Source organism: Perca flavescens, chromosome 6, assembly GCF_004354835.1.
Source record: "Perca flavescens isolate YP-PL-M2 chromosome 6, PFLA_1.0, whole genome shotgun sequence".
In the NCBI taxonomy this organism is placed as follows: domain Eukaryota; kingdom Metazoa; phylum Chordata; class Actinopteri; order Perciformes; family Percidae; genus Perca; species Perca flavescens.
In genome coordinates this window covers 8,978,671-9,006,510 of record NC_041336.1, presented here as the reverse complement: position 1 = coordinate 9,006,510, position 27,840 = coordinate 8,978,671, and the positions used below count along the sequence as shown (strand labels likewise).

At 41.3% G+C, this 27,840-nt stretch overlaps 1 protein-coding gene across 2 annotated transcripts in view; it reads left to right on the top strand.

Annotated features, from left to right (window-relative positions):
* The window catches only part of scap (SREBF chaperone), a 73,076-nt gene that overhangs the window by 5,931 nt on the left and 39,305 nt on the right, over window positions 1-27,840 (top strand). For both annotated transcript variants that reach the window (XM_028580869.1, XM_028580868.1), the window contains exons 2-12: window positions 3,924-4,124; window positions 9,742-9,862; window positions 11,055-11,212; window positions 12,993-13,213; window positions 15,510-15,615; window positions 15,972-16,144; window positions 17,290-17,416; window positions 20,130-20,242; window positions 21,743-21,837; window positions 24,441-24,539; window positions 27,155-27,367. In XM_028580869.1, the coding sequence (XP_028436670.1) occupies window positions 4,003-4,124; window positions 9,742-9,862; window positions 11,055-11,212; window positions 12,993-13,213; window positions 15,510-15,615; window positions 15,972-16,144; window positions 17,290-17,416; window positions 20,130-20,242; window positions 21,743-21,837; window positions 24,441-24,539; window positions 27,155-27,367 (1,548 nt within the window). In that variant the 5' untranslated portion in view covers window positions 3,924-4,002. The remainder of the gene's footprint in view (window positions 1-3,923; window positions 4,125-9,741; window positions 9,863-11,054; window positions 11,213-12,992; window positions 13,214-15,509; window positions 15,616-15,971; window positions 16,145-17,289; window positions 17,417-20,129; window positions 20,243-21,742; window positions 21,838-24,440; window positions 24,540-27,154; window positions 27,368-27,840) is intronic.

Below are 27,840 nucleotides of genomic sequence, written 5' to 3'. Positions count from 1 at the left end.
TTTAAAACGTTGGAAAAAGCAAAAACAAACTGTGAAAAAAAAAGGCGTCAAAAACGTCGAGAAAAAAAGAAGTGTTTTTTCAAGGTTGACGGGAAGACAACACAAGGTTAAGACCGATGCAGTTGTCAATTTCCCGTCCAGCGGCCACATCTGCTCTTTCACCCAGATTTCATCCTGTCGGTCTGGGGATTGAACCAAGGACCTACTGTGCACAAGCTCGTTTCTCTGACCTTTAGGCCACCACTGCCCCACAACACCACTTGTCTTTCCAGAACCACTCGTGGACATCACGTGCCAAACATTTGCTGGTTGGAGATTTTTAATTGAGAATTTCCTGTATTTTCTAATTGTACATCTAATACCTTTCAGAACTCTAACTGGACAAAACGAGCAACTGGAAGAGCTCTAGGAACTTTGGACAGCCATATCGGACATTTTAAATACATTGAAGGATAAATACATTGGTTAATTAAAAAGTTTCGTCTTTAACAAATCCGCAATATCCTCCAAAAAAAAAGTACGTCATAAATGTATAAAATTAAAAGACTGACGGCCCTATCTTGCACCCAGCGCAGCGCAAAGCCCGACACAAGTGTCTTTGCTAGTTTTAACCCTTGTGTTGACTTTGGGTCAAATTTACCCGTTTTCACTTTTTGTTTTATATCAGAAAATATGGGACGTTGAGGCGAAAAAAAGTGTTTTTTTCAAGGTTGACGGGAAGACAACCCACGTTTAAGACCGATGCAGTTGTCATTTTCCCGTCCAGCGCCCACGTCGTTTAAATAGCAAATGCACCTGCGCCCATCTGTGCGCCCATTGGCGTGCTGGTCTTACAGGGAGGTGTGTTCAGGTGAATTTTTGGCGTATTGCTATCTTGAGGTAGCGGGAAGCGATCGCGCCATTTATCAACAGAAACCTGGTTAAGATATTGCCAAAACTTGTCAGATGACGCAGATAATCCATAAACCCACAAGAATAACAAAGTCTTCCCAAACTCTTTTAGACTTAATTTTTACAAATAAACCAGATAGAATTAGAAAGATTTATAACCTCATTACTGGGTTATCAAATCATAATCTTACTCTGGCATCCAGAAAATTGTCAAACTCGCTTTAAAAATCAGAACTCAATGAAGGGGAAATGCATACCTTTTATCGCTCCAAAGGACATGGCCTTCATTGAAAATGAAATAAAACAAGTAAATTGGCATAACACCATTGGTAGCATGCCCTGTGAGCCAGCCTGTGCTGATTTAATGTCAACTATTAAAGACATTATTAAAATACACCAAAAAAAGGGGCAGGAAAACAAATAAAAAATATAATCTACCCTGGTTCAACACAAAACTCTGGGAATTAATGAAAAAAAGGGATGCTTCTATGAAAAAGTTTTTAATATCAAAATTAAATACTCATCATCTGATTTTAAAAAGTTTAAGAAACAATGTCACACAACAACTTAGAAAGGCTAGAGCAAATTTCTTCCTTAATGTTATTAATGAGGCAAAAGGAAACCCCAAAAAGTTATGGAAGAGCATTGACAAGATACTTGGATGGGAAAAATCAGCAAATAAACATTTAAAACTTATGGTGGATGGCTGTATCCAGGATGATGACCAGACTATTGGGGAATGTTTTAATGAGTATTTCATAAATTCAGTACAAAAATTTAGTTTAAGTTTTCCTAAAACTCAACTCACACAAGCTTTTACCTATGATGATTCTGCTTTCAAGTTTTCCCTTATTAACACAGAGAAAGTGGAAAATGTAATCTCATTTTTATCTAACAGCAAAGGTAAAGATGTATATGGTTGTGATACTGCTTTTTTAAAACAACACAAGACATCTATTATGATACCTCTAGCCATGATTATAAATAAGTCTTTTAATGAAAACGTCTTTCCTAGTGTGCTCAAGCCTGCCATTGTAACCCCTGTGCATAAATCTGGAGATACTCAAGTGGTCTCTAATTATCGACCCATCAGTATTCTCCCAGCTGCATCAAAGGTTATTGAAAAAGTTGTGGCAGAACAACTAATAGCACATCTGGACTCAAAGTCCTTTTTTCATCCTATGCAATTTGGTTTCAGGAAAAAACATTCCACTGAAACTGCATGCTGCTACTTCCTTGAAGAAATTAAAACTAGCTTAGATCAAGGAGGAGTGGTGGGAGCAGTCTTCTTAGATTTACGCAAAGCCTTTGATACAGTTAACCATGAGGTACTGATACACAAACTGGCCAAATATGATATCTCCATAAATGTCCAAAATTGGATCAAATCATACTTGATAAATCGAAAACAATGTGTGCAAGTAAATGGAACATTGTCTACACATCTTGCATCCACTGTGGGAGTTCCACAGGGGTCAATTTTAGGGCCACTGCTCTTTTGTTTATATATTAATGACCTGCCTTCGGTTTGCAAGGGCATAAATATTGTTATGTATGCTGATGACACCGTTTTATATACCCATGGGAGAAGTGCAATAGACGTAGCAAAGAAATTATCAAGCGTCATGAGCAAGGTTAGTGACTGGTTACGTAATTCGTGTCTCACATTAAATGTTGAAAAAACTGTAACCATGTTCTTCACAAATCGATCTAAACTTAAAACTTATCCTGAAATTTCAGTAAACGGCCAATATATAAAACACGTGGAGAGATTTAAATATCTAGGGGTAACTCTAGATTCAACACTCAGTTTTGAAGATCATGTTAAAAATTTGTGCAACAAACTGAAATTCAATTTAGTTAATTTTAGATACATAAGAAACTCTCTCACCACTGAAGCATCTAGTACATACTTAAATGCAATGATCATTCCCCACTTTTTATACTGCATTACATCCTGGTCTCAGGCATGTAAAACAGTCATAAAACCCTTGGAATCTTTGTATAAAAACTGCCTCAAGATTCATGACAGAAAAACCTCGTCATTATCATCATTGTCATATACTTGTCAAATATGATCTACTTAGTTTTGATAATTTAATAAAACACTCAAATGTGTCTTTATTACATAAAATCATATACAGTGCTACTGCTCCCCCTCTGAAAAGGTTTGTAACACTCTGCTCCGAAATAACAGTGTGAACAACTCAAAGCGTTACAAGGGGGGAGTGTAGCGTCCCACAACGTAAAACCCAATTTGGGAGTTCCTCTTTCTCATGTGTTGCCATGAGGCAGTGGAATGCCCTCCCCACGGAACATATTTTATGTACAAATTCTCACACCTTCTCATGCCTAACAAAGAGTTGGTTGTTGAGTAAACAAGTTTGCTCACATATATAGGATACTGTATGTGTGTGTGTGTGTGTGTGTGTGTGTGTGTGTGTGTGTGTGTGTGTGTGTGTGTGTGTGTGTGTGTGTGTGTGTATCCTTGTATGAATGAATATCTGGAGTTGAATGTACTCTAACGTGCCTAAGCTGCTGCTGAATTTTTTCAGTGTGTGTGATGGGAGGGGAGAGAAAGAGAGAGTGAGTGGGCTGATGGCGCCCCTTTTTTTACTAAACTGTTTGTTCTTAATTAATATGCACATCATGTCATTTATATATAGTTTTGTGATATTTCTATTTAAAATTGTTTTGTTTTGTTTTAAATTTGTCATACCTGCCCAGGGACTACAGGTGGAAATTAGCAATTGTTGCTATAACCTGGCCCAAGACATATTCTCTTGTTTAACAAGTTTAATGTTTATTTGTGCATTGTCCCTATTTCAAATAAATCAATTTCTACACACACACACACACACACACACACACACACACACACACACACACACACACACACACACACACACACACACACACACACACACACACACACACAGGGAAGCGCAGCAGCACACAAACAATTCCGGTTATTAAATTATATATTATTATTTAATATTACTGTTCAACTGTTGTCTCACTTGCTCCTCCAGGTCCCTGGATGCCCCGCGGTGCACCGTCCTCGGCCGCGCAGTGCTTCCCAATGGCCGGCAGTTGACCCCGCCCACCAGGATGACGCTGCGCGAGCAGCTGAGAGAGAAGATCTCGGCGGCCTTCTACCGCCACGGGCTGCTGTGTGCCTCCTACCCAGTACCCATCATCCTCTTCACCTCAGCCAGCATCCTCACCTGCTGGTAGGTGTTCTGTCTGTCTTTTATTTTTTTCATGCTTAAAATTTTGATGAAATTGTATTTATTTTCCCGCTTAAAATTGGAAATCGTGGTGCGACCTCAAGCTCACCCAGTGAGAGCGTGCGCCCCATGTGGGCTGAGTCCTTTTATTCTGTGGGGTTGCAGTTCTTCCTTTCACTAGTCCAAATATAATTCACTGTATATGTACAGATTATTATTATATTATTCAAATTATTCAATTTTAATAATTTTGTATACTTTGCAAGAACTTTTTGTTAAATTTAATTCATGAAGGTCCTAATAAGGCTTACATTTGACTTGTTGAAACCTGTAGAAACCCTGCACAGAACTGGATTTAAATTGGCAAAGTATTCCTTTAAGGCACTAGTATACTTATATATTATTACATTACATGTCATTTAGCTGACGCTTTTATCCAAAGCGACTTACAATTGCTACATATGTTAGAGGTCGCACGCCTCTGGAGCAACTAGGGGTTAAGTGTCTTGCTCAGGGACACATTGGTTGATGTATCACAGCGGGAATCTAACCCGGGTCTACCGCACCAAAGGCATGCGTCATATCCACTGCGCCATCGCCAATATTCAGGCCAGTACTGTACTTTAAAGGTCCCATGGCCTGAAAATGTCACTTTATGAGGTTTTTTAACATTAATATGAGTTCCCCCAGCCTGCCTATGGTCCCCCAGTGGCTAGAAATGGCGACAGGTGGAAACCGAGTCCTGGGTATCCTGCTCTGCCTTTGAGAAAAGGAAAGCTCAGATGGACTGATCTATTTGTTATGAAGTCATAAGGTGCAAGGTTACCTCCCCTTTCTCTGCTTTGCCTGCCCATAAAATTTGGCCCACCCATGAGAAAGAGAGAGACATCATGGTTTGCAAACGAGCAAAGTGGCAGTTGGTCCCCCTCTCCTCCTCAATAGCATTTAAAGCTACAAACACAGAAATGGCACATCCTGAGGAAAGCTCATTGTGGGACTAGCTCTAGTGGCTGTAATTCTGCACCAGGGCTGAATTTCGGGAAATACACTTTAGATACAGTATTAGGGGACAACTAAGGTCTATATAAAAGCATCCAAAAAGCAGCATGCCATGGGACCTTTAAGTTCGCTGTCTTGACCTGCGGCAACTTCTTTTTCCATACGTGCACGTGTGCTCACAATCCATAGTGAAGGATACAATATCGAGGTACAGTACGTGTCTGATTCGTAAGTAAGTAGTGTTGGATACTCAAAAGTTAGATTTGGTGTTTGCGAGCGATTGACAGTGACAGAGGGACGGTGCAGTGCCTGCTTTTTAGCGTGGACTCCTTTTTTAAAACATGAGAAAAAAAGCCTTCTTGTCACCCAGTGTCGACAGAATAAATTGAAAAGAAAGGGATTGGACAGAGGAGACAAACAACTGGCTCTGCTCATCCGAACCGGCCATCTGCATACACATAACAGCCCCCCCCGCCGACACCACGACACACACATTCACTCTAACACACTACCCACACAACATTTCTGCTCTTGCTCAATCTCTGGTCCAAAGAGAGGACATAGGTCAGAGAGCTGGCCCTGGCTTCATCAGCAAAGGCATTGTGAAACAGCCCCAGCGATCTGAAACACACGCATGCACTTGCTGCGAGCTGTCCCTGCAGCACCTTACAGCAGGGGTGCAGAGCCAACGGGCAAAGTGAAAGAAAAGTGCTTGACGACGGGGATGTTAAAGGCAGAACTCGAGCACAGGGCTGTGAGAAAATGGCCCTGTGAGAATGGGAGGTCTGTCCATCCATCTGCCTGTCAGGAGGGGGGCCGGCTCGGCACAAAAGAGGCCTTTGTGGAGCTACAGTGACCTTGCAGAGAGGGGGAGGGAGGTTGGGAGGTGAGGGAGGGAGGGAAAGAAAGAAACCAAGGGAGAAGAGGTTTCTATCCGAACTGACAAGCACATTTCTGAAAGGAAAATAAGTAACATTTGCACTCAACCAACAGCACAAAATTGACAATACACTGGCGACGTGGAAGGTGATAGTGTTACTGATCAATAACTGTGACTCAGCATATACCTTATCACCTGCTCCTCAGTTTTTGGGGTCATTTTCCAGACCCTCCTCATCTCTCGTCCAGTTTAATACAATCAGAAATACTTGATCTCAAAGATCAAAACGTCAAACAAATCAAGTTTCTTTTACATAATAACTCAACATTTGGATAATTTCTTTACAGGCCCCTCAGCTTGGAGGCTTGTGTGATTGATTACAACTTGAGAAATGCCTTTGGTGTGGGAGACCCAGGTTCGATTCCCACCGCGATACACCAACCAATGTTACCCTGAGCAAGACACTTAACCCCTAGTTGCTCCAGAGGCGTGCCACCTCTGACATATATAGTAATTGTAAGTCGCTTTGGATAAAAGCTTCAGCTAAATGACATGTAATGTAATGTAGAAAGCTGATAATGTCCTCAAGCATTACCATAAATTCACACACACATCGTGTGTTCCTGATGGGTCTAGCCCAGGGGTCTTCAATGTGTTTTAATCCAAGGACCCCTCAACTGAAAGAGAGACAGAGCAGGGACCGCCTACTACATATAGTGTATAAAATTAAGTTGCAAAATAAACTAGGCCTACAGCCTTTACACATACCTTTTTTAGTGCATAGAATACTAAGCTATTCAAATAGCTTAATAATTGTTGCCATGGTTTTTTAAATCCTGTTTTAATACATACATGAGTCACAGTGAATCTTTAGGATGAACACTTTCTGTGGATGGCTACCTTAGTGACTACCTTACCTATAGGCCAGTTAGCATGGGATTCATACTGTATTTGCTAATAATGTTTTGGATTCATGTTGAGACTTTTTAATTTTTGAACAATAATTTGGAGACGCTGAGGACCCCCTATGGGTTCTGGACCCCCTGTTGAAGATCCCTGGTCTAGCCTACCCTCCAGAGTAAATCACTGTCTGATTGCAGAATGCACAATGCCTTTTCTTATGTGTGCCAGCATGCTGCTGTCCACTCATTGTACTAGGTGATTTAGGGGATTCCCATTAAGGCTGTAAATGTTCCCCTCAGAGATTCTCCTGTGGCAGTTAGATTAAGGAACAGGCCGGCAGTAAACCAAATCTGTAACGTCTTGTGTAATTCTCTGGTGTATCAGTTAAGTGAATGGAACCTCACTGCTGACTTGAGTCTTTACTAACAGCGTGACAGCTGTTTTTAATGAATAGGGCCAACACGGGTCATATGCATGTGTCCCTTATGAAAGGGGTTTACTCAGCTGCAGCCCTCCCTTTCTTTGGATGTGCCATTTTATAAACTATGTAAATATGTATATTATGTATACTAAATATGTATTTTGCTTTATAATATTTGTTTGTCTTGTGTTGGACCCCGGGAAGAATAGTCTTCACTACGGTGATGGGGATCCTTAATAAACAATAAACAAAGTTTTGAAATCTTTTAGTGCTTTAATAGTGCAAGAGCTCTTGTCTTTACTCTGGTTTATAAAAAAGAAAGGACTAGCTGCTAATATAAATTCAAGCATGGTCTTGGGAGAGGACTTGTTTTTCTCAGATTTGACTGTTTTAGTCAGTGAACTGTTCTGGTTTTGACTTGTCTTGGTCTTGATGACAGCCCTATGGGCAACTTTTCTTAAAGGGTAACTATCTTATTTTTTTCTTTTTCATTTCCCCATGCATTTGTATCTAATATACGGGTGTGACCAAAAATCTTTGAAATGCGGTTCAGTATTGAGCGAGACCACAGTGATAAGCCGGCGCGAACCCAACTGCAATGTAACCTAATGGGGCTTTTTGTGCAGCCTTGCTTTTTGTCCAGTTTTTTGGTACTGACAGTGTCAGATTGTTACTAAAAGTGTCTGACAACAATATCGATCTCAGGACGTGACAGCGTTGTGGAGAGTGGAACGCGAGCTGAGAAAAAGGCGTTCAGGGTCTGTTGTCAAGGAGTGGGCTACAGAAATGATAGGCTCATGTCAGTTTGGCACTTAGACTAACAAAATGACACAAGATAAGATAGTGTCTGATGTTGTTTTGGTTTGTATGGAAGTTCCAAATAAAAGAAGAAAATAATCAAATGTGATGTAAAGTATGGTTATTTTAAACCATTTCTTAATTCTGGTCTGTGTTTCTTGTTTTCATATTTTTTTTTTTTAGGTTGCCATTTTCAAACTGGCCAGGGACAACAGATGAAAATTAGCCTGCTGAGCTAAATCTGGCTCATTTACAGTTGCTTTGCTGTTGATTAATGAGCACTGTCCCTGTTAAATAAATAAATAAATGAAATTGAATTTACAGAACCGCTACTGTATTGTGATATAAAATAATATATACCATGATAGAAGATGTTAGCCCAAACCCCTGTTAGTAATGCTCTAGTGCTAGAAGTGTTCTCTCTGGGGCACCTGGAGAGCTCACCTGGTAGAGCGTACGTCCCATGTACAAGGGCTCAGTCCTTGTCACAGCGGCCGCAGGTTCCATTCCGACCTGTGGCTGAATGTCATTCCTCCTCTCTTTCCCCTTCAACATTCTCAGCTGTCCTATTCAATAAAGGCCTAGAATGCCCGAATAAATATTCTCTATAATTATTTTTGAAATTGAAAAGGATTCAAGTTAGCTGTTTTTGTTAATCCTGTGTTAGTGGGTATACATGATCAGTTAGCAGAAATAAAGAACACCGGTACTGTACACAGAAGCACTCCCTTATTGGCCCATCTCTCCTGTCACCACTGAAAGCTCATCTTTCAACTGTTATTCTTCACGGTTGCTCAAAACTCCCATTATTAAATGAACTTCCCTACATACTCTCACACCCACACTGACTGACGGGACAAGAAATGAGAGGTGTGTTGCTCAGAGGAAACTGGTTCCATAAGGACCCACCCATTTCCAGGATAAATGGGGAGGATTTCTCTCCAGGTAGTACTTAGTCTTGCAAGAAAAGCCAGGGGACCTGGTGTCATGTTCTCTGAAGGGGTTGCATAGTGAACACACACACATCGCACCTGTGTATATACAGTATATCAAGTATCTGCCGGTTTAAGCTATTTTTGCAGCTTCACAAATACATACGATACAATATCACAAAGTCTGCCACAATATGATTTCGGTTAAATTCCGGGGCCTGCGACCGAGACGATACATAAGCCCATTTAACGCAATCAGTTACATTTATATATATTTATAAAAAAGCAACTAAAATATAATTTGACAATTTCATTACTAAACTCTTCCAGACATTTTAAATTAAAAACAAACTACTCCTTTTTTATTTATTTTTTTTAATAAAAAAAGAATAAATATGAAGTGGGAATTTCAAAATAATTTTCTCTTTCTGTAGATTATATTGTATCGTTGATTGAATCCAGATCGATGTATCATCACACCCTTAGAGGGAATGCTCCCAAATGTATGGGTCTAATGTTATACACGGCACCAGTATGTCCCATTATGAAATATCAGTTGAACTCAGTCAACTTGAAACATTGTTGAAAATATCTCCAGCAGGTCAAATCAGCAGACGTTGAGAGGTTCAGTCATTCTCACGCTTGTGTTTCCCATCTACTGTGTACCCCTCCCTTTCTCTCTCCCAGCTATCCGTTATTGAGGCTTCCCCTGCCTGGGACGGGTCCCGTGGAGTTCACCACAGGAGTGCGAGATTACAGCGTCCCTTCCCATGAGCCTCAGGGAGACCTCGGAGAACGGCCCGACTGGGTAGGAGAAGAGAAAGCTCACGCACATTTCTAGTATATACATTCCATTATTACTAGTATTCCTTAACCTTTAATCCTAACCCATAACTGATTGTAACCTTAAAGAGAAATCCGGCTCAAAATGAACCTAGGGGTTAATAATACATGGGTACCGAGTCTACCGTTCTCTGGGACATGTTTTCATGCTAATCGAATGTGACCAGTTTTTAGTGCAAACCGCTAATTAGCATATAAAGCAAGTCGTCGGGACACGGGTAAAGTAAAAAGAAATCGCTATTTCTATACCACTAACAAGGCTCAAAATAGCACCACACTTCACCGGTAGCATAATGAGGGTCCCTACATGTAAACCGAAGCATTGAGAACTTTGTAAGTGTACCGACAGTTTATTAAAAAGATAGATTATATAACAGTGCCGTTCGCGTTTACAGGCAGGCGCCATCTTGGGAAAACGGTCATGATCAGTCAAACAACGAACGCCGTGCTTGAGCTATGTTACCGGACGACTAGCGTTATAAGCTAATTGGCGGTTTACGCTAAAACTAGTCACATTCAATTAGCATGAAAACATATCCCAGAGGACGGTCGACTCGGTACACGTGTGTTATTAACCCCTAGGTTCATTTTGCGCCGGATTTCTCCTTTTTAACCCTTGTGTTGTCTTCCCGTCAACCTTGAAAAAAACACTTGTTTTTCAACGTTTTTGACGCCTTTTTTTCACAGTTTGTTTTTGCTTTTTCCAACGTTTTAAATTGTAAAATTTTTCTTATTTCTACGTCCCATATTTTCTGATACTGTATAAAACAAAAATTTAAAACGGGTCAATATTTGACCCAAAGTCAACACAAGGGTTAAATCTGAATCCGTAAACTGACGTCTCGTCACAACATTGTCCTCACTCTGAAAGTCTAAAACTGGTTTCTCAGACCCAGACGGAGGTATACACGTTTCACAGCAAAGATGGAGGGCTCATAAATGATGAAAGATGAACACAAAGCGGTGGCTCACTCACTTCTCAACAGCAGTTTTACTTTACAGAAAGCCGTTGAGGCGGGATTACAGCAACCTTGACGGCACTCACGGAAGACTTTCACTGTCTTGAGTTCTTGTTGTTCTTGTCACACTGAATGTGTCACGTGTATGTATGTGTGTGTGTGTGTGTGTGTGTGTGTGTGTGTGTGTGTGTTCTGTAGTACCGGGGTCCTCCGGTTGCCTACATCCAGCAGGTGTTGGTGAAGGCGGCGGTGTCTCCGTGGGACAGCAGCCTGGTGACGGTGGACGTGTTTCGGTCGCCGCTGGGCCGAGCCTTCAGCCTGCTGGAGGAGATACGCAACCACGTCCACTCTGACAGGTAAACGCAGACATAGTGGTACAGGAGCAAACCAGATGTTTGTTCTTTTCAATAGAAGGATGTCAACCTTCATCAACGCCTCAATACAATTCTGCATGTACCAACGACGGTACGACGACACTAGGGCTCCAACTTTTATTTACATAATTTATTAATCTGCTGCTTAGCTTCTTGATTAGCAGTTTGAGACTTAACAGTTTGAGATCTTTATTGATTTCACGGAAATCAGATTTAAAGTATTTAAAATGTTTTTCTCTCACCAACTGTCCAAAACCATTAGATATATAACCAAAAGATATTCAATCTGCCATATTTAAGGAGAAAAGAGGCAAATGCATGTAATTTAGAAGCAGGGTTTATGGCATTTTTTTCTTGGAAAAACAAAATGTTTAAAGAGCCCCTTTTATGCTCTTTTGGATTTTTCCCATCTTTTAGTGTGTTATATAGTGGTTTGTGTATGTAATAGATTTATAAAGTACAATAACACATTTCACTCCAAATGTAGCGTTATTTTCTAGAGACAACACTTTTTCTTAACTGCCTAAAAACGGCTCGTCCACATCCCTGTTTGAAATTCCTCAATTCATGATGTCATTGATTGAGAAAGCCGGCCCAGTTTTTCATCTGTGCTGCCCGTAGGTTCTAGCTGAGCAAGCACAGTCTGCCCAGTGGCTTGTTTGAATTTGGTTGACCAATCGCAACAGAGTGGGACCAGCTGACCCAATCAGAGCAGACTAGGTTTCAGGTGGAGGCACTGCAGCGGTGGGCAGTGTGAGAAACATAATGTTTTTTGAACATCAAAGCATGTAAACATAGCCTGGGAAAACCCCGAAGAACTTCTGGCAAATTTGAGATTTGCTCTGCAAGTCAGCCTGGCCAAGAACCCATTCAAGCCCATTTCCAATTTTTCCAAATCGAGGCACCAATCCCAACCGTTGAGGCGGGCGTTACACGATGACGATAGCGCAGCGACGGCGAGCAGCCTTTTGTTTACATTCAACATGACGGCCAACGCTTTGGCAGCAACCCGTTGATGCTGCTGTCGCTGCTACGTCACCCAGATCAGTGCTCTGATTGGTTGAAGGACTATCCAATTGGCGACCAGAGGCATTTGAGCGGCGTCCGTTGGTGACGCCCCTTTGGAAATGCGCTGCGAATGAAGCTTGCCCAGACCCACTCTCAGTTACAACTGAGAAGGGTCTGGTGTCCACCAGGCTCCCATGTAAACCTATTCTAGTAGATCCCAAGAGTACAAATATGATGATGAAATGGAGTATAATAGGGGCTCTTTAATCGACTAACAAAATAGTGTTTAGCAGTTCAAAGTCCAACTATGAACCCCAAACTATTTTCGCCCTTTGGCATGAGAGAAAGAAAGAAAAACATCTATGACCTTAAAAAAGAAAGAACTGTTGACTTCCAGCAAGCCATAGATCTGTTGTCAACTCAAAGGTTGTGCACGTGCTTTTTTGCAGCCCTCTGTTTGTTTGGCAGCTGTACTGCACCAAGCACTGAAATGTGTTTCGCTTGGAAGTTGTACAGTGCTGGTGATTTTGAATGCAGCCTGTTCAAGTCTAGAACATAGCTTATTGTTCAGTTACATTGATAGATAACTGATAGGTTAATGTTATCTTCTGCTCCAATACTAATTACTTGAGGAGAAGGTGCCGTAAGCGATGCTGCGCAAAGATTGTTTGATATTTGAACTCAACTGCCAAGCAAATACCCCCCCTTCAGAGTCTCTACCACCTATGTCTTCTCCTTGTCTCTCCTCTTTCAGCTCCGGGGTTCGTAGTCTGGAGACGCTGTGTCTCCAGGTGACCGACCTGTTTCCGGGCTTACGGCGGATGCAGTCGGTTCTGCCGGAGCACGGCTGCCTGCTCGTTTCTCCCGGCAACTACTGGCAGAACCAGCGGGAGCTGTTCGACTCGGACCCCGACCTCCTCAAGACCATCCAGAAACATGAACCCAAAGGCCTGCACACCTCGGCCACGCTGCGAGGTAGGGATGAGCAGGGCTCAAACGGTGTAAAAGAAGCTAATACGTAGCCTGCACACGTGCCCCTCTTTTTTTTTTTTTTTCTTGATTTTAGGGATGTTCAAATCAAAAGGGAGAACATGGCATGGGTTAGATAGTTTTAGAATTGACACAGATGTTTTAAATTGTAAAGTTGAGGTTTAAGTGCTAGCATTTCATACACCTCCCCCAAACCCCTACTGGTGTTCAGTGTACACTTGTTCTAAAGACCGTGGTGACATTTTCAGGCTGAGTTGAAGCGTGTTTGTGACCTGTCAAATGTTCTCGTGTACGGACTTTCGCCTTGACCCATGACACGGTTGGATAGAGTGCATCCCGGGGAAATTATCTCAACACAATCCATCAAAAATGGTGAACCTACTACAACCGGCAACATAGTGTGGTACAGTAGTAGGTGGTAAACATCATCCACTGGTGGACTACCTCTACGATTTCAACATGGACTTCTGAATGTTTTAGAAGACCGAAGCGTCACTATGAATGCCTCAAAAGAGTTAATAGTAAAGTCACTGTTTTCAAGTCTTTGACTCCTGCCACCATTTTGTTCAACTCTAGACAACCCTTTCATTTCCGAAGCCTTCAGTTTAACTTGTGCTGTAACAGGGCAGGGCTCTTCCTGTCTTGTGACATTAGCCAGCCTAGATTACTCCGTTTTTACACTGGTAGAGGCTGCCAGTCCCAGACGTGATGGCGTATCACTAATTGTATGTCAAGCATATTTGGTATAAAAAAAAATATCTGTCTAATCCAATTTGTAGTTATTATAGTGGGGGTAGGGTTTGTATGGTTGTTTAAAATGCAACGTGAAGGTGCAAAACGAAGGAGTTGAGTTTATTCAGAGACTTTTACACTTCTTCCAACAAGGCAGTGTGCCATCATTCAACAGGAGTAATTGTCTGGAGATAGTGTGCGGGGATTAACGGTATCCGAGAACTGAGAGGCTTTCATATTGAAAGAAAAAAGGCAGTTTCATTCCTTGGGAACTTATTGACTGCGGGAAACTTTACCCACTGACATATTGAACCAAGTCACCCATTCTGCGTCACCTTTCCAGCTCAAGTGATTTAGAGGGGGGGAGCTCATTCTGGATCTATACTCAGGACAGCTTGGCTGCCAGATACAGTCTAGGGCTGTGCTCGATTGAAGAAATTCTTAGTCGACTAACACTTATTCAATTGTATCGACTAATTGATTAGTTGATTTAATCGACAGATCTATAAATCTGAGTTTCTCTGCAAAGAGTCATGCAAAAGCACCACTTTAATTCTTGTGTTTACCAGAGATGTGCTCGTACATTTCTTGGAAATAAGTCATTCAGCATGAAAAAAGCATCAAACATGACTAATCGACAAAAGAAATCTAAGTTGACTAAGACCCAAACGACCGATTAGTCGACTAATCGTCTAAGGGCCGAGACACATCAGGCCGATTATCGGCCGTGGGACAGTCTGGCGAGGTCAGTGACTCAAATCTGTTGGGTGTGTCCCGTGCCGTCGTCCGTCTGGGGGGCTGTCGGCGTTCATTTTGGCCGACCTGACATGTTCGGTCGGCGGCAGGGCCGTCGGGACTCACCCGGAAATGGGGAGCGGAATGAGGAGACTACAGTCTCTCAAAATCTGATGAAAATCTTTTAAACTGACCTTTGTTGAGCTGAAATGAAGACAGATTCAGCAACTGCACGGCCTATTTCTCTCTTAAAATGTTTTCAGAAACACGTTTCAGTGAACTATTTTAGTACAATATGAGATCGTATTCTGAACGAGCTGCCATGACAGTCTGGTTTGAATTTCCGGAGAAAACAAACCCATGTGAAGCGTTCGTCCAATCAGCTGCCGGTTTTCATTTCTTGGGCAACATTACAGATTAGCGCCGCCTGCTGTTATGGAGGCGTCTTACGTCTCGTCTCCTCTCGTCTTTTTGGTCTGTTCTGTGGCAGTTTTTTGGACCACGGGGACGAGACTGATCATATCGACGGGGTTTTCTGTCAACGGTCGGCCGTCAGCTATATGTGTCTACACCATAAGAGGGAGCAGGCCTAATACAGTCAGACTGATTGTTTTTGACATTGTTCACATTTAAGGCCAATGAGAACGAATGACTACTGGTCTAGATTACTTGGATGCGGGAGGGTGATTATTTGGTATTTTAACTTCCTGTTTATTACACAATACAACGTGTGTGTGTGTGTGTGTGTGTGTGTTTTTGTGTGTGTGTGTGTGTGTGTGTGTGTGTGTGCGCGCGCACGTGTGCGTGCTTATAGACCTGCTGTTTGGTGTCCCTGGGAAGTACACTGGGGTCAGCCACTACAACAGGAAGAAGGTGGTGACCTACACGATGACTTTAGTGCTGTCCCGCTACGATGCAAGGTGAGTCCCATACGCAATAGAAGAGAAAACCAAAAGTCGTGATTTTGAGGCATTTGCAGTGTTTCCTCTGTTGATTTGTGTTCGTAAACACTGATTTGTGTAACAAGCGTCAACTGAGACAACTTGCCAGTGTTGTTTAGCCTCTGCACTCTGTATTTTTAGAAAAAGGGCTGGTTTGCTTGACTGATCTCTTTTTTTTTGACAGGAAGACATTCATTTGGTTTGACAAACTCAGAGACAGAGACCACCAATCACCTGCATCATCCTATAATTTCTTTCCAGTGACAGTGTACATAATGAGACAGTTAGTGGGGTGTATCTGCAGTGCTGAGGATGATCTCGATGTCTTTATCCAGGTTCCTGGGCAGCCTGCGGGCGCGTCTGAAGCAGCTCCACCCGTCGGCCAACTGCAGCCTGAGAGACGACCACATGGTTCACGTCCACTTTAAAGAGGAGATCGGCATCGCCGAGCTCATCCCCCTCGTCACCACATACATCATCCTTTTTGCCTACATCTACTTCTCCACACGTCAGTACCACTCCCTGCCTGGCTGCTCTGTCCTGTGTGTCTTGTTCCTTCACTTTTCTTTTCATTTCTTTTATCCTCGTTCGCACATTTCACAACATTTAACCTTTGAAATGTGCCAAAGATCTTTTGTGTGTTTTGTGTGCTAACCTTGTTCCTGTCTAGTGCATGGGTTAATCCTCACACAGGAAGATTGTACACTGCTGAATGAATGCACCCACCTAACCCTCTGAGATTTTCCTGTACAAACATTAGTTCACAAAACAAACACACACACACACACACACACACTGACTCAAAGTACACACAGACTCAAAGTACACAAAATAATATTCACACACAAACACAAGCCAATTAATTGATTCATGTTTGGCACCTTATTAAAGACTTTTTTTCTTTTCTAACTGTAATGTGCAGCAGTAACTTAGCACTTAGCAGTAAGTGCTTGGAACTGCAGTTTTGAGCTTTTTAAATTCTAGATTTTAAAGACAAAGTGAGAAAATAATTTGCTTTTATTTTCTTTTTTGAAGAATAATTTCATTTTTAATTTAATAAAATATGTTATTTCTTTGCCTTTTTGCTGAAATCGCTATAAAATATACTTACTTTATGTTAATCCGTTTTAAATAACATATATAACTAGATCTTTACAATTTAGGGATTTTCAGAATTAATGTTCAAATGCAAAAACTTTCAGAGTTTGAAAAGTAGTCACTTTCGCCAAATTAAAGTTTTAAAGGTCTTTGTTTTAAAAGATATTATTACTGAAACAACATTAGATTATAACACCTAAATTCCTTTTTGATTTCTTGTTTCTTGCTCCACTGTGAAGTCAGGAACTCCTTTTTAAAGTGTTTTTTTGTTAATAATGTAAATTGTATTAACTGGCATCTAAAAACTTCCGTTTGGCCACACTTGCATGCCTCCCTTTTATGAAAACAGTGGCACAGAATTGACTCAACTGAACTAATACTGTAAACCTGGGGTGATTGAAGCAATCTCTTCAGCAGATCCCCATCATTTGAGGGATTTGAGTACATCTGACTTCATTGCTGAGTTGTTAATTAGTTAACAATAGTTAATGTAAAAGTTGTACAGATAGCTATAAGTGTCCTGTCCTCGTCACATCTCATTTTCCTCCCCTGCAGGAAAGATTGACATGGTGAAGTCTAAGTGGGGTCTGGCTCTGGCTGCCGTGGTCACAGTCCTCAGCTCTCTGCTCATGTCTGTGGGACTGTGTACGCTGTTTGGACTGACACCCACGCTCAACGGAGGGTAGGAATGCCCACTCTTTTCTACATAAGTTTTGAAAAATGACTAAAGAGTTTTTTTTTGTCTCCACCCTTGTTTGTGTTGTTTAGACTAGAATCCAGATCGGGCCGCATTTTTCTGCCTGAGCCCGGCCCGCGTCCGACAGAGCAGTAACTGAGCCTGCCCCGAGCCCGACAGGCATTAAGCTATTTCTGTCGGAGCCCGACCCGAGCCTGACAGCTAAAATCTAGTTTTTAACCTTTTTTAAATTAAAAATGCTCAATGCCTTATTGCGCGGATGTGACCGAGCCCGACCCGAATCCGAACATCATTTCTAAATATCTGTCCGAACCCGGCCTGGCCCGGCTCGGTCCGGATATCCATCCTCTAGTTTAGACCTCAATTTAATGGATTGCCATGAAATTTAGTACAGATGCCCCTGGTGCCCAGAAGATGAATCGTAGTAACTTTGCAGTTAACTGTTCACCTAGGCACATCATGGGTTCATATTTTAATACTTTAGTTTGTGACCAAATGCCTGCAAAAATAATGACATTCCCATCAGCCTCAGCTGTACTTTATTTGTATGCCATTTGACAGCCGTGGCCAGAGGTTTCCATCCGTCCCATTGTTGTGAACGCAATATCTCAGGACCCCATGGAGAGAGTTTCTTCAAATTTGGCACAAACAGCCCCTTGGACTGATTCGATTTTGGAGCTCAGATTATTATATTATTATTTAACGCCATAACTCAGGAATAGAATAATATATGTTATGTTAGTCTGGACAGACATCCTGCTCTGCTATTGACATTTAAATGTATCCTGTTAATATTTACTGCCCCAACAGGCTGTTACATCACTGTCTCTTATCTTATTCACAGGAAGACAAGGACAGGTCCACACGCACATGTACATGCGCACACACACTCACACACAGGCTTGTTGACTTCCCACTTCGTCTGTTTCCACATTGATTTGCGTTAATGTTTACAGCAGGTGGGCGACAGAATCTGTGTTTGTGTGGATGATGAAGAAGGTATGGGGCGTGGATGTGGGTGGGACTTCACGAGGGGGCGGCGATATATAGATAGTGATATTAATGGTTGTCCAATCATTTGAGGATTAATAGAAAGCAGACATTGTGGCGTGACAACATCACATTTTTCCCCACCACTGACCAAGACCCAGGCAGGTCAGCCGTGGGCTGTGCTTGTACTTTCTGTGTTTGCTCGAACTCACACATTCAGGTTAACATTACCAAGAAAGACATGCAAGCTACACATTATGCTTACTCATAGTTGACTTCACATACTGTGGTTGTGCAGGATGTGTGTGTGTGTGTGTGTGTGTGTGTGTGTGTTTTATTATCTGCTATCTACAGTGTTACTAAGTGTGTCTGATGTAACATTCAGAGCTGTTGACTCCTCTGTGACCCTTACTCCTACAGTAGAAGCTTATCTATACTCTCAAACTAATCTCTATGTACACTTCAACAGGTCAGAATATTCCCTGCCATAATAATATAATAATAACAATTGAGCGTAGTTATTATTTGCTACTCTGGCAGAAAGAGAACCCTCATTTTTCTTTTTATTTAGATCCAGCCATCACTCTCGCTGTAATGGATAACCTAATTATTTATGTGAGCTTATTGGATTCCTTGATGGCCACACAACTGCGGCACAGCTTCTGGCAAAATAAATGACCACTGAGTCAGTGTGAGTGACACAAAAAATATTGTTTCAAAGTGATTCTTCACAACACTGCAACGGGAACATTTGTTCCATCAAACTCAGCTTTACCTCTTGCAATCCTTGCTTTGGGTTTCTTGTAATGCTGATGAGCCAAGAACTATGGCTTAATATACTTTTGAGTTCAATGTCATTACAGGGTTTCTGCGGGGTCTTAAAGTCTAAAAAGAAGTATAACATTTCATGATCAAAATGTTAGGCCTCAAAAAGTCTTGCTAAAGTATTGTGTTATAGGTCTTAAGTCATTTCAAACCAGTCTTAATTATCCTACGTCAATGTAACGCTACCTCTAATTCATTGAAATGTTCCCGCAGCACTTTAGAATGTTTTTTTAAATTTTTTAACTGCGTGGTGTTGTAGTTCCTTCTGTTGCTAGTGCAAATATAATTCACTGTATTACGACTACAAATGAGACCAACGTGCAACTTGTATTGCAGCCAATCTAGACACCAGTCCAGTGGACCTTTTTCACAGCAGACATGTTGACTTGTCATAGTAGGAAAAGCACAGCTGAAATTGATAACCTTAATAATGGCTCAGTTCCATCAAGTGTTCCAGTAAGCTATTTCAGTGAGTCAGCATGCACAATACCAGGGCCTCTCCTAAGTGAAATGCAGCCATCATTAGTGATTTTGAATACGCCTGTGCTTTTCCTACTATGACATGTCAAGATTTCTGCCGTGAAAAAGGTCTATGATGCCAATGAGGAAATCTGAGACTGGTTTCAGACAATGTTTCCGGACTCTGACACCTGACTTTGATTTTGATGCTGTGATATAGGTCTTACATTTCTTTCATTATGGTCTTAAAAAGGCTTACATTTGACTTTGTGAAACCTGTAGAAACAATTTGAAGTTTCAAAACCATGTCAACATGGCAAGAGAAAATGTCTTGCTCATGCAAAGTATTTACACTGTATGCAAGCCTACTCTTAGAAGTAAGTCCTGGTTTATTTATTTTTTTCATGTGGTTTTCTGCCTGCAGGGAGATCTTTCCTTATCTGGTGGTGGTGATCGGCCTGGAGAACGTCTTAGTCCTCACCAAGTCCGTGGTGTCCACCCCCGTCGACCTCGAGGTCAAACTTCGCATTGCTCAGGGTAAGGGTAGTGTGAGGGTGTGAGTGTGAGAGTGTGTGTATGTTTTTTTTTTTTTTTTCAGGTATAGCAAGACGAACAACTAGATGCTGATAGGGCTGGGTATCGTTCAGAATTTTTCGATCCGGTGCCAATTTCGATACCTCAGTTTCGATACCAATTCCTAACGATACTTTTTTCGATACCATATGTTTTAAAATCATTTCATTTCAACATCAACAAAAATACATTAAACACAAATCTTTTATTTTCCACCTTAATTGTGAATCAAAACAGTTATCATTGTTAAAAAAATCTGGTAAAATTGCTCACTCAGAGTAACATTATTAAAAGTGCCTTGCCTTGCAAGCTCAGCCTGTCAGTCAGTCATCAGGGCAGAGAAACCTCCGTTGTGCCTGCTTCGAAGAGGAAGTGTAACGGCAACAGCACCGCGACCGCTTTCGCCTCGACATTAATATCATATCGCAGCAAACGATGTCTGCGTGAAGTTTTAAAAAACTGTAACCACACTTGAAACCAAACGTGACTCTCTGTGACTTCAACAAAACTGCAGACAGTTTACTCCGTCCGCACCTCTCCGTGTGTGCGTGCGTGTGCGTGTGTGCGTGTGTGTGTCGGTCAGAGCTCTGCTCTCTGTCAGTATGCAGAGAGGACAGATAAGCTTGCGCTTAAACACTCAGATGCTTTTGGAACCGAAATTTGACACCGAAAGAAAAAGAATTTTTCGATACCATAAAAGTATCGACGTTTGGTGCCCAGCCCTAGATGCTGATTCATCAGTACATTTAGATGAGATAGACTTTTATTGATCCCAAATTGGGAAATTTCAGTACCACAGCAGCAAAATATCAGACACACAGCACACATACAGAATATACAAGAATTAATAAGTAGGGGCGTCTGGGTAGCACCACCGGTAAAACGCATGCCCATATACAGTATAGAGGTTTATTCCTCGAAGCAGCAGCCGTGGGTTCGACTCTGACCTGCAGCCCTTTGCTGCATGTCATTCCCCCCCCCCTCTCTCCCCTTTCGTGTCTTCAGCTGTCCTATATAAATAAAGGCCTAAAACGCCCAAAAAATAATCTTTAAAAATAATTAATAAATAGGATAGAATACAAGAACAAATACTCGAAAAATATTGATGAAAAAAAAATACAAAGGACGTATATAGTTGGGAATAAAAATGTGCAACTACTTAAATAGTGTGTATATATGGATGGATGGATGGATGTAAGTAAAACCTATGTTTGTGCAAATTGCACTTAGTGCAGTATTGTGATGTATGTGAGTCTTTAACACTCAGTCATGAAGTGTTAAAAAGTTTTATTGCCTGTGGTAGGAATGATTTCTTGTCACGGGCAATCCAACTTTTTGTTTTACATTTAGTAAATTTTACTAGTCACTACATAGTTATCCTGTTTAAAAAAAGAAGAAAGAAAGATCCAAATGTAAAGTATCTTTTGTTTGTTTCTTAAGTGTTGGGTCTTTTTCTCTCTCCAGGCCTTAGTAATGAGAGCTGGTCTATCATGAAGAACATGGCCACTGAACTGTGCATCATCCTCATTGGGTATTTTACTCTGGTGCCAGCTATCCAGGTAACAGAAATATGGTTGTATTGTTGCATTAGCACAAAACAAAGTATTGGAAATAGTAGTTAAGACATGTTTCATGTACTGAGACAGAATATGTTAAAGGGTACATTTTTTAATTTTTCTTCAACTTGGACCCTATTTTCCTATGTTTTTGTCTAAGTGACTAAATGTGTCTCTCTCAATACTGGACCAATTTCAAAGATTGTTGTTCCCATCAGTCACTTACACACAAAAAAATAGGGTCCAGGTTGAAAAAATAGGGTCCAGGTTGAAAAAAAAGCCCCACGAAATTACCTTTTTAATGCAGTCTTAAAACAATTAAAGGTGCAGTAGGTAAGCCTTTGTCAAGGTGTCTAACTGCGTGTCAATAACTGCTCATACACACGCATTCATTCTCCCTTGTGGGGGGAGGGGCTTAGGAGACCGTTTTGGGCTTTAGCGGAAAGACGGGAGGGACGGAGAAGTTGTCGATGTTCAAATTTTTTGGCTAAGTCCTGGATCTTAATAATCCTACCTAGGGCTGGGCGATATGGCCTAAAAATAAAATCCCTGATTTAAAAAAAAAAAATCTGATTTAAGATTTAAATCAATTTATTTCTCCCTCTACTTAAAATCAATCTGCAGATGACAAAGAAATTGTTCAAAACAAGTTTTATTTTGTGAAAATATAAATTGGTTTGAGTGTTTTCCCTACCAGTTTTTATTTTTATTTTTTGGGGGTGGCTTATGTATTCAACAACAACAAAACGGATGCGTGAAATAAAGCTGTTTTCACACATACAGGTAATTTACTTCTCGTTCCTCTCTAAAAGTTCAAATCATTTTAACGTTATCGCGCAACCTTGCCCCTATTTTCACCTGTTGCTGAGTAACGTACGTTAACATCCCATGGTCTCTTGAATGTAGCATACCTGTTGTAGCAAGCTGGTAGCAAGCTAGTGTTAATTTCGCCAGACGAAACGAGACTAAATATGTTCGTCAACGATCTTTTTTTCCATGACTAAGACGAGACGATGACGAGACTGCGCCAATGTCCAAAAACACTGACTAAGACTAAATTAACAAGCATTATTGTTGACGAAAAAAGACGAGACTAAAATGTTTTGCATAAAATAAAAACTAAGATAAAATCTCTCTTCATTTTTGTCTACAATCGTCTCTACTTTTTCATCTTGAGATAGAATATTCAGCTGTTACCGAGACCCGGTGCTACGGCACCGACAGGTGCCCTAACGACCGTTATCTACCGGACCGAATAGCCTGCGCTTCTCTCTGATGCTCCTAAACGCACGTTAGAGTCAACCCAAACATCGCTGCACGGGGCGCTAGTTAACACTACACTTGGCAGCAGGCAACGTTAGCCTACCGTTAGCTAGCAGTTGGATTTAACACAGTTAAAATGCTGACAGCTAAACGGTGTAAAGGTTTGTCTCTATTTCCAACACGAGGCGTACGACAGTCTGCAGCTGTCTCTGTCTGAAAAACAACACATGTTGCGTTCACTTGAAATACGCCTCGCCAGTTTCGTGCTGCATTTATTTTATTGTAAAATATCCTTTCCTCATGCAGTGGTTGTTTTTGTCGTTTACTGGTGAAATAAGGAAGAGGCTCAATATTTATATAACTTTATAGCATTTATTTATTTTTATAACTATTTGTCTGAAATGGTTATCAGAAATAATTTATTTAAAAAAAGACTAAAATGTTTTGACTAAAATGACGAGACTTTTAGTCGACTAAAACTTGACTAAGATACCTTGAGTTCTCTTTTGACTAAAACTAGACTAAAATGACGAGACTTTTAGTCGACTAAAACTTGACTAACAAAAAGTTTTGGCACAAGACTAAGACTAAATTAAAAATAGGTTACAAAATTAACACTATAGCAAGCTCCTTCGTAGTGATAAAAACAAACGTCGAAGCGGAGCTCCGTGCTACAGAGCGGCGATTGCAAGTTGTTTAAGCCGCTACAGACCTCCATCACAGCTCGGTTGTATGTATCAGCGGCATTTAGTAGACGTGTTGAGCTGCAAAATAGTTCCTCAACACCGGGTCCGGTGCCCCGCATGGTGCTCCTTCAGGTCAGCGGTAGCTTGTGGTTCAGTTACCGAGAATAGGTGACTCTCAGCCGGGGACAGTGCACCGCGAGCGGCCGGTCATTTCGGCGGAGATTACGGATAAGTAAGTAATGAAACAACTGGTTAAGAAAATAATTAATGTTAGTCCCTGTCGCTGCCATGTTGTTTGTGTATCTCTATGGCAAACGCGCGGGGGGAGGGCTGAGCCCGTTCGGAGCTACGGTAGCCCAGAGGAGCTTCGGTGGATGTTAAGGAGAAAATCGATTTTTCATTTAAACAAATCCACGTTAGCTACACATTCGAGTTAATTGATAAAATCGATTTATCGCCCAGCCCTAATCCTACCTACAGCACCTTTTAAGAAAACATCTAATCCGTTCCACACTAAAGCTTGTTTTATGGTTCTGCGGAGGCTCCACGCAGAACTTTCGCCAAATGCTGCTGTGCAGGTTATATCTGTTTGTTACAGTGAGAAATGCTTTGCCTGTATGCTGGTCTGACGCCTCCCCTGGTTTCTGTGTGTTGTAGGAGTTCTGTCTGTTTGCTGTGGTGGGGCTGGTGTCTGACTTCTTCCTGCAGATGTTCTTCTTCACCACAGTACTATCTATAGACATCCAACGCATGGAGGTGGGTACTCTCACTTACCCAAACACTCAAAACACTCAGTTTGTTCCTCCATAAACTCATAATTTTATGTTTCAGACATTGTCAATCATGATTACATTCAAATCACAGACGCGTGCCACCGTTTCTTCAAAAGTAAATAGAAGTAAAACACAGCAGGTTGACAATCTTTACGACGTTTTGAAAACCTGTGTGTATTTATTCTTGACAAACAGCAGCACATATCTGTGACTCAACCCCTAATGATCAATGTAAACATGAGAAGCATGGACTGGGCCTAACACACACACACACACACACACAACCCCTTCCTCAGGAGCAGATAATAGACCAGGGGTCGGCAACCTTAGGCACGCGTGCCACCATGGGCACGCGGGACCTTAACCAATGGCACGCTGGCAATATGTGTGCAAGAGAGTTATTGATGTGTTGAAATCATGGTTGAAATGCTGAAGCACTCTCTCATCCGCATGCCAAATTACATCTTTCACAGTTGCGCAACCTCATAGGTGCCGATACCGTGGGAGCTCGAGCACCCACGGAAAATACTGAGCACCCACGTGTGCCATACTCCCAGTTCATTTTTACATTCATTTAATATTAAACATTGCAGGTGGTGCTTAGTGGAGCATCTGTCATAGAGTGATTGGTCATGGCGGTGGCATTGATTTATAATTTCCCACGAAGCTGATTAAACTTCTCATCCCCAATCCTATCTCTATCTGTGAGAAGTGGCGCTGTCCTGAGTTGAAAGATAGCCTACTTTACGGCTTTAGTATGGCGTGTGTGTTCGTGTCGGCCGCTGTCCATTTCCTAAGGTTCTGAAATGCAAACATTTTTGACTACTTTTTTTTTTTTAAAGGGTGTGCGCGTGTGAGCACCCACGGAGGAAAACATAAATCGGCGCCAGTGCGCAACCTGTTATTTACGGTAGTTTGATTGACTCATATCTCTGACTGGGAACAATACAAAGAGGATTACCAACGGCCGCTGGATCAGATGAACTAACGCTAGTCTCGTTACTGTAAGGAGGCTACATTAAATCCTTCGTGAGTTAAAAGTCAATACTTATCAGTGCGCTCACCTGTGTAGACCGGCATAAACATGCAGGAGGCGATATTAGGCGATACGCAAACACAGCTTTATACTCTGCAAATAGCACATTTTTACAAAACAAGCCAAAACAAAAGCTGTCGGTTTGTAGTCTGTTTATCTTAGTTTGCAGGGAATCTTGAAATTTGGACAAATTCTTATAAATTTAAGCTGGCTGAAGAAACCATCCTCTCCGCTGGAGCGGTAAATATTGACGCATTATAAGACCAAAACAAATACATGTGGCTACTTAATATGCACGTGAATGACGCAATCGTTATGTTCGTGTTGATAATGATGCTGGTTGTGTTATTATTATTTTGCCACAGCATCGTTTCATTGAAAATGAGGCATACAGGACCTGCTTATCAGTCCATTCATCATTAAAGCTGGGCTTTTCCACTTCAACTTTTCCTTCAGGCTCTTTGACAGTGATAGTTTTGTCAGCCCATTTTCCACCAATCAGGACTGCATACTAAAACCTTTTTCCATAATCATAATAATAATATACAATAATAATAATACTTACAAGGTCCTGATTATGAGAAATACATGTTATCAAATGTTGCTATGGAATAAAATTACAGATTCCCTGGATATTACATTTTGATGTGATGTCATAATAAAACTTAATGTTAACATGGCACACTAATAAACAAGAAATTTTGAAAAGGGCACTTCATATCAAAAAGGTTGCCGACCCCTGTAATAGACCATACAAGAGGTCAGATGGAAGTCATAGGCCAACATACATTCACCACCACCACAAATTGCTGTCCCACATGTGCAGTGCTTACTGTTCCACTCTTGGTCACACACATACTGAAGCCTTTAATTTGTGTTCAGCTCAGTGCCCTGCTAAATGAGTATTAGCAACGAAAGCATTAACATTTTACATACACAAAAAATAAATCTAAAAATAATAATCTTCTTACTAATCTCAAACTAACAATTCCTTTCATTATCAATTAATCTGTTGATTTTAATTTATTAATACTTTAGTCCAGGGTTCTTCAACTTTTAAGACAAGGACCCCTTAACTGAAGAGAGACAGAGCAGGGACCCCCTACTATATATATTGTATAAAAATTAAGTTGCATATTAAACTGGGCCTACAATAACGTATAGGGTGGCCTAAAGTCTCATACCTATTTGGTGCATAGAATACTAAGCTATTAAAATAATTGTCGGCATTATTTTATAAATCATGTTTTAATGTTAAACATACATGTGGCCCAGTGACCCCTTAGGATGACCTGTATCTGTGGATGGCTACCTTAGTGACTACCTTACCTAATATATAGGCCAGTAACCTTTTTTTTCTTCACAAAAATAGGCTGATTTATATTTTCCAATAACATGTTGGATTCATGTTAAGGCATTTTCATTTTTGAAAAAACATTTAAAGGATTAACAAAATAACGTGGTGGCCCCCCATGCAGTAACTCTGAGGATCCCCTGTTTACGATCTCTGGTTTAGTCTTTTAACTCCCAGATGTGTAAACCTTTTCAATCTATGCCCCCAGCTGGCTGATTTGAACCGCCGCCTGCCAGCCGAAGCAGGACTCCCGCCCCCCAAGCCCGGCCCGCTGCGAACACGCGAGGCCCCCCCTCCGCCGCGGCCCTCCCCCCACACAATCACCCTGCAGACCCCGGCCTTCAGGAATCTAAGGCTTCCCAAGAGGTTGCGTGTGGTGTACTTCCTGGCCCGCACACGCCTGGCTCAGCGCATCATCATGGTGAGAAGACGGACTGTTTGTACTGTTTTGTGTACAGTCTGCCATCTGTCATTTGTCTTACATTGTTGGCTTCCTGTACTGTTCCTGTGCCTGGATTTATCGTCTTACGCATTGCATTCTTATTGTATTAATGTCAAAAAGACTTGACGGGAACATTCTGTTAAATGTTTGTTTGTTCAGTGACGCATGAGTGCGGCTGCACCCTCAAGCTGACCTTTACATGTGTGCCATTGCTTTTAAATGAGTAGATTTACAATTCAAACCACATAAACAAGGACTGGTGGCTTAAGACTACATCCACATTAAGCTAGCTAAATCATTTGAGCTTTAGTTTTGATAAAGTTTTTTTCTGCTGCTTATGGCACACTGTGAGATAGGGCTGCTCGGTTATGGATCAGTTATGATTATGGATCATAATCACAATTATTTTGATGAATATTGAAATATTTAACACAATTATTAATTTTACTTTT